This window comes from Macrobrachium nipponense, chromosome 30 (genome assembly GCF_015104395.2).
Source record: "Macrobrachium nipponense isolate FS-2020 chromosome 30, ASM1510439v2, whole genome shotgun sequence".
Classification (NCBI taxonomy): Eukaryota; Metazoa; Arthropoda; class Malacostraca; order Decapoda; family Palaemonidae; genus Macrobrachium; species Macrobrachium nipponense.
In genome coordinates this window covers 17380090-17387548 of record NC_087218.1, presented here as the reverse complement: position 1 = coordinate 17387548, position 7459 = coordinate 17380090, and the positions used below count along the sequence as shown (strand labels likewise).

The 7459-nt window shown below is 36.8% G+C and overlaps 1 protein-coding gene across 1 annotated transcript; it reads right to left on the bottom strand.

Moving 5' to 3' along the window:
• Positions 1 to 812: 812 nt before the first annotated feature.
• LOC135201989 (alpha-(1,3)-fucosyltransferase C-like) lies at positions 813 to 6116 on the bottom strand. Its single transcript, XM_064231266.1, has 5 exons — positions 6080 to 6116; positions 5240 to 5345; positions 4838 to 4973; positions 3932 to 4645; positions 813 to 1257 (listed from the first exon to the last, which is right to left on the bottom strand). Exons 1-5 carry the CDS (start codon positions 6114 to 6116, stop codon positions 1075 to 1077), a joined length of 1176 nt encoding a protein of 391 aa, XP_064087336.1. The 3' UTR covers positions 813 to 1074.
• Between the last annotated feature and the right edge of the window lie 1343 nt (positions 6117 to 7459).

Below are 7459 nucleotides of genomic sequence, written 5' to 3'. Positions count from 1 at the left end.
CATTACTTATAATTTTCTGTGTGATATTTTATATGACAAATATTTTTTCGACATATTTGCAGACTGCCTAAGTCAGTCAAGATTGCTTACTTCAGCTTAGTTGTATTGCAGATATATATATTTGTTTGTGTGTGTGTTAGTATACACACGCATAGGTATATATATATATATATATATATATATATATATATATATATATATATATATATATATATATATATATAATCCACGGTAGAATGGTTAGTGAAACAGGGACTTGGAACAAGTACTTTCGTAGTATATTCAACATTTTCAAGTTCACGCTGAATATAAAAGAAGTTGACAGGCCTTTATATACAAAATCAGAAAGAAGGGGCGGGGTTACAGTATATTAATCTGGGCGGTATGTTCTTTTAGCAAAAGAGGTAAGGAAAGAGGATGAAGGTATAATCCTGGAAGGAGATTTAAATTCCTTGTTGACGTGCCTTTGATGAAGATGGTCTCCAGCCCTGATTAATAAACTGTAACCCCTCCCTTTCTTTCTGATTTTGTATATAAAGGTCTGTCAACTTATTTTATATTCAGTGTGAACTTGAAAATGTAGAATAAACTACGAAAGTACTTGTTCCAAGTCCCTGTTTCACTTACCGTTCTACCGTGGATTTAAGGATATTCTCAAGTACGTGTTCCTTCGTGGTACATTGTATATATATCTATAAATTTTAGTTTATCGTATAAAATTGACTAAGAGGAATGATAGAAAATACAAATCAATATAATGAATCTGATCAACCCAAAACCAATTCAGTATGCATGAACGTCTATATTTCTCTTCTGAGCAACTGGTGTTTCATTTTTGTGGTGGAGGCATACATATAATGGAAGCGGCTCCTTCCCAGATTTGGAATGTGCAGTTGTTGAGGTAACCTGCTCAGCCCACCCTGCTGGAGCAATACTGGATGTCAGGCTAACGTTTGATTATGTCATGTTTATCGAAGAAAGACCTCTTCGGGTTTAAGAAGTATTCTCAAGAGTCACGAGAGCCTCTTCGAGGGACAACTCTAAACTGGAGGGCATCAAACGCCCCTTCAGAGGTCACAGCTCCAGTCCAGCCATGCAGTTGGCCTTTGAGACGAACCAATCTTCAAAGTCTTCGTATACTTTGAATTCGAAAAAGTCTTTGTCGTATAATCGGGAACACATGTGGCACAAAACGATCTCTCCGCCGATGGTTGACGGTTGATAATACTTCCTCCATTCCAAGTATTTCTTGTACTCCTGTCGAAAAGTAATAAGAAATATTCAGATTTTAAGACTCACTGTGGGTGACTGTATCATTTGCTGAGACCAAATGATACAGGCACTTTTATACGTTTTTTTTTTTTTTTTTGCATCTCTTGTATACATGAATATATCTTTCCGTAAGATATAGTTAGATACTCATGCAATTACAGCTTAAAACTAAATGCATAAAAGATGCGGTTTATAATATATATATATATATCTATATCTATATATCTATCTATCTATCTATCTATCTTTGTATCTTTGTATCAGGGGCTTGCATCATTGTTCTCCTGAGATGGTCAGCAGTAGGAGGGTAGGTATTCACATAAAATGGCGGGGGGCTGCTTATAGTAGAGACGGCGGTGGTCCATGTCGCCATCGAGGATTTCTGGTATTCCTTATGATATGTTGGTGTTGGGGGAGCGTTACCATGTTCCCTCATGCAGTTTTGGTTTGCCACCCTTTCATGCAGGTGGATAGCCATCCTCTTAGAAAGCCGTGTTGTTGTCATACCAATGTAAGAATGGTGGCATCCATTCTTGAGCACAGTATTTGGTAGACAGCTCCTCTCCTATTCTGGATCACTGTTGTAGGGCCTGTTCTTCCTGAGGCACTCGGCAGTCCTCTGATCCTTATAACAGATTGAAAGGTCGACAGTTGTGTCTTATTTGGCCGGAGTTACATTGGCTGCCTCGTCCTTTTTATGCTCCATAATCTTGTATCTCCTGTACAATAATTTTTTGGTTCTTGTGCCCTCACGATGAGCATGGGTCTCCCACTGATACTACCTGTCAATGCCGCTCCTCAATACCCTTACTACTTGATGGCAAGATTATCTGTTTTTAGCTAGTGACTGGGCGAAGTGTTCAAGTTCATCGGAGGTGGCACTCTAAGAAGAGATGTGGAAGAGGGCATGGCCAATGTAGGCATTTATTACTGACGTTTACAATTTGCCTGGGCGCTCTCCATTGGCAATGAAGCAGAGCCTGGTGCCAGATGGTTTCCTGTAGAGTTTCATAAAGCTGTGGGTAGTGGTGGTAACATGGTCGTCCAAGAAAGAGATGGTATTATCAGTAGCCCTTTCACACATGAAATGGAGGACAAATCCTTCTTCAATGTTTGATAAAATTTCTCCAGCTAGAACTCGTTGGCAATGTTTATGCAGGTATTGTCTATGTATCTTACATACAGGGCAGGCTTTGGGATCCTGCTGAAGACGTACTACTCAATGCCTCCCATGTAGAAGTTGGCAAAGAGCTCACAAGAGAGAGAACCCATGGGAATTCTGTCGCTCTGAGTCCATAGTCTTCCCTGTTGATCGACCAATGAAACTTACTTAGTCAAAGTCTCTAGCAGCTGGTAGAGAAACTCTTCCAGATGTTTAAGTTGGAATGATTTGTCCCTGTACGCCTTGTCGAGGATCATCTACATGGTCTTGTCGATGGGCACGTGGTGAAGAAACCCTACATCGAACGATATGATGATACCTTGGATGACAGGGTGCATAGCCCGTCAAGAAACTCTACAGAAGCAATGAAAAGTTCATTCGCGATGTAAGTTGTTAATATTTTATTTAATGTCTTTGGCGTACAGATGCTCATCATCAAGGTCTACTGGGATTAATCATCCAAAAATTTAAACATCCTGGAAGAGTCCCTCTACCTGCTGCTGGAGAATTGCGCCAAGGAGGCTCTGTTCAGTGATCAATGGGGAAAACTGTGGACTCAGATTAACAGAGTTACAATGGGTTCTCCCCTTGGTGTGTTGTTCACCAACTTTTACATGGTAGTTATTGAGCCTTCAGCAGGATCCCAAAGTCTGCAATGGACATAAGATACATAGACGATACTTTAATCAATGTTGCCAGTGAGATCAAATGGGAGACAATGTGTTGAAGATTGGAAGAAGAATCAGTCCTCCATTTCACATTCGAAAGAGCTACTGATATTACCATCTTCTTGGACATCTGTGTTACCACTACTTCCCACAGCTTCTTGATGAAGATCCACAGGAAACTATCTGACATCAGGCTCTGCCTCGACGGCAATTGAGAGTGCCAAGATAATTTAAAACATCAGAAATATTCCTACCGTCAAGTAATGAGGATATTAAGGCACAGAGTCGATAGTTGGTATCAATGTGAGAGCCTTGCCACACGTGAGTGTACAAGGACCATAAAATGATTCTAGAGGGATACAAAAATATGGAGTACAAGACGGGCCAGGTAGCCCTGAGGAATGCACATGTACATTTCCACAAATTTCTCCATAGTACAACTGCGAGGTTTTCTTCCTATTACACCTTTAAACCTTTTACTCTCAATTTCCTTTTCAGCACCGAATAACCTCCTAGTATAGGTCCAGCATTGGGCCTTTGGTCTAATTTTATATTTCGTTTCCGTTTGATACTTCTTAAATCTGCTACATTAATCTCTTCAAGATGTTTACTCCATACCTTAATCCTTCTTTTTTCTATAACAACTACACTTTAAACACCTTTCCTCATTAACCCAATCTCTTCTTCTTCCACCATCCAATGGCTCTACACCTCCTCCCTACTTGCCTCCACTCAGAATCCTTCAGGTTGATACAGTGATACCATTCAATTTGGTCTTCTAAGATCTGTAATGTAAGTAAAAAATGAAAAAATATGAAACTACTTTTACCTTGGGATGATCTTTCAGATAGAGCAATCTCTCTGCTAGTTCCTTAGGCGAATAATTGTTGGCGTTGATGTAAGAATTCGGGGGAAGAAGTGCTGAGTAATTCGCTGATCCCCGAACCACTGGAACAATTGGATAATATAGCAGATTGTAGACTTTCTCCGTGACGTATTCTTTGCAGAAATTGTTCTCAAAGGCAAAGAAGAAGAGATAGCCTTCACCAGCAACCTTCAAGCACTGGTTTGTTGTTGCATTGTACTGGTGTTCTACGTACATGGAATCACCACATTTCAGAAGCCCGCATCGTCCAACAACATCAACTTGAGCATATTTTTCAACCTTTTGGATGTATTGCAGACGGTTGGACTCTGCTTTGCAGTTGGATATAAATGCCACTGCTAACTTTCTAGAAACATTTATTGCTTCCATTACTGGAGGAACGACCCATGATCTGGGGAGTAAGTGGGCTTCATTTCTGTGGACAATAAAGCCATGGTGAACCATTATGTCGGCATCTTGACGGTAAGTCATCGTTCGGTTGAATAGTCCGTTGTAGTTTTCATATCTTACTTTGTGTATATTGTTTGCATATAGTGGCGTTTCAAAGGTCATTATGACCCAAGGCTGACGAGGGTCTCGTGGTGATAATTTCTTTGTGATAGTCTGAGAATCTTGTGCACCTCCCATGAAGATGATAACAGCATCTGCAGTATTCCTCTGGAATGAAATTGGTGTGCAGTGAGTTAATGACATTTCCAGCACTCTGTACACTTATGTAGGTCTTTAATACCTCTTGCAACAGCGGGAAGTAATACTCTATGAAAAAGGCAAAGGAACTTGTACGTGATTATGAAAACAGCTACTGTAAGGTGGATATGGGTCATGGATCAATAGTTTCAAGAAAATTACCTTTTTTACCTCGTAGATCACTTCACAGTGCAGAGGGCATTGACCTTTGTCAACATGGGAAAACACAGCCCTCCACTTAGAACTGAGGAGGGGCACTGACCAAAGAAGCACACGGGGTACAGCACCAGATCTAAATCTGAGTTAAAAGAAATCTGTATTGTTGTAGAAAAATCATCTGTAATACGGCTATAATTTGGGACTCTCATGGCTGGAAAATGAGGATCCAAAGCTAACGGGAAAATTCAGAAACATTTCAGAAAATGCCTATTGATATAAAAAAGAGAATATTCTGTGTCGGTTCACGAGTGCTGACGTCCACAGCATCAAACTATACCAATGCGGCCCCTTTGGCACACTGAAGAGTAGCCATTGGACATTCCACGAGGCAGAGCTTAGAAATACCTTTTCAGTCCTGGAACCAGCTGTCCCGCAGCTTTCTTCCGGAAGAGCTCCATCATAGGAGCGTAAACCTCATCTCGAAAGGCGTTTGATGACTGAGGGAGGGCAACTGAAATGATAATAAAAATAATTATACAGTGAAGTAGTTTCAGTAGAATAAGGACCGATTCACTTAGAAATTAGTATAAACAATAGGGGTTCACTGTCATCCTTACTCGAGGAAGCGTGATAGAGACAAGGAAAAATGAACAGGAAATGAAATGAGATTAAAACAAGATTGATGAATGATCTCAGGAATAAAGTGAAAAAATAGAAAAGTATAAATAATGACTATTGTTTGTATATATGATACCAGAAGTAGATATTTAACATATAATGTGTTGCTGAAGTAATCCCAGCCAAAGTAAATAACCATGTATATTCTCACAGGTAATTTCTTGCTAAAGAATAGCCAATGCATAGTAAAACCTCAAGGAAATCATAGAGGCAAAAAGGGGGAGTAGTGAAGAAAGTGAGTCACAGGTAAAGATACAATATCTGATGGCAACTTACCTCTGTGAAAATGCAAAAATGTTCCAGAATTGAAATAAACATTTAGTGCACCGAGTCCACATAACATTGCGAAAACTCTGAAGGGTATGTTTTTGGGCCTCTTTCCTTTCATGGTTATTTGATTGAACCTGAAAATGAGATGACTGTCATTGTAAAGTTTTAGCCTACAAAAAGTTACCTTTAATCACATTTCATTTTAGCTTTCTTCAATCTTACTGTCCAACCTTTCTCCCTGACTTTTATCTCTTGTGCAACTATACGTAGGGTTTCCTCTCAGTTCCAATTTTATACCTTTGTAATTTATATCCATTATTTTCTGGATCTCCATCTTGCTGTCCAAACACTCCAACTCTTTTTAAGTCTTCAGCCTGAATGGCAGGGGGTGCCCTAGTGTGTAGCTTGGTAGCCCAATCGTAATACAGTCAAATCAATCGAGGGGCAATAAAGAAGAAACGATTTCATCTAATTAGTGTATGAATTTACCATGTTTGCAGGAGTACAAATTTTTTCTTCTCTTAGCTTACAGAAAATTGAAATAATTCGAGCCAATTGGTATAACTTTATAAATAAATTAACCTAGGAATAGTTTCAATTACGTATACATACATACATATATATATATATATATATAGATATATATATATATATATATATATATATATATATATATGTTATATTATATATATATATATATATATATATATATATGTATATAATCATATTATATATATTATATATATATATATAATATTATATATATATATATATATATATATCGCTAAAGGACATTTGTAGCTCGATGTATTGTAATGAATGAAACGGTTCAAACGGATAATGACTTAGGATATGACTTAGACTATATATATATATAATATTTATATATATTATATTATATAAATATTATATTTATATACATATATCACAAATGAAAACTCCCTCTATCATTCACTGTTTGATAAGGGTGGAAGTAAGTCCACAAAGTATAGTGTTTTTTTAATGGACCTTTTATACTTGATATATATATATATATATGTATAAACAGAATCACGAAAGTTAGGAACGTGATAAAAGGGGCTTTTCAGCCGAAAGATCTCTGCAGACTCCGTCGTTTATTTTTCCTTCGTGGCATTTATCTATTATATATATATATATTTATATATTATATATATATACTATAGTATATATATATATATATATTATATATCTATATATATATATATATAGATATAATATATATATATATATAATATTGATATATATATATAGATATATAATTATATAAAATTTATATATATATTATAATATAATAATATATATATAATATATGATAATATATTATTATATATATTAATATATTATTATATATATATATTATATAATAATATATATCTCAAGATTAAAAAGGCGCCCATTAAAATACTGTTTTAAAGCTAAGGACTATATTTTGGTGGACTTACTTCCACCCTTATCAAACAGTGAATGATAGAAGGAGTTTCATTTGTGAAATATATTGTAGGAGATATTTCCTTAGGTGATGCCACTGAGCCATGGTGTGTTCTGTTAATTGTCTTAACCCACTTCATGGTTGCCTTAAGGAAGCTGTTTCCTATCTGATCAGAGTCTCAGGCTCCATTAGAAAGGTTGATACTATTATCTTGTTGTTTGATGAGT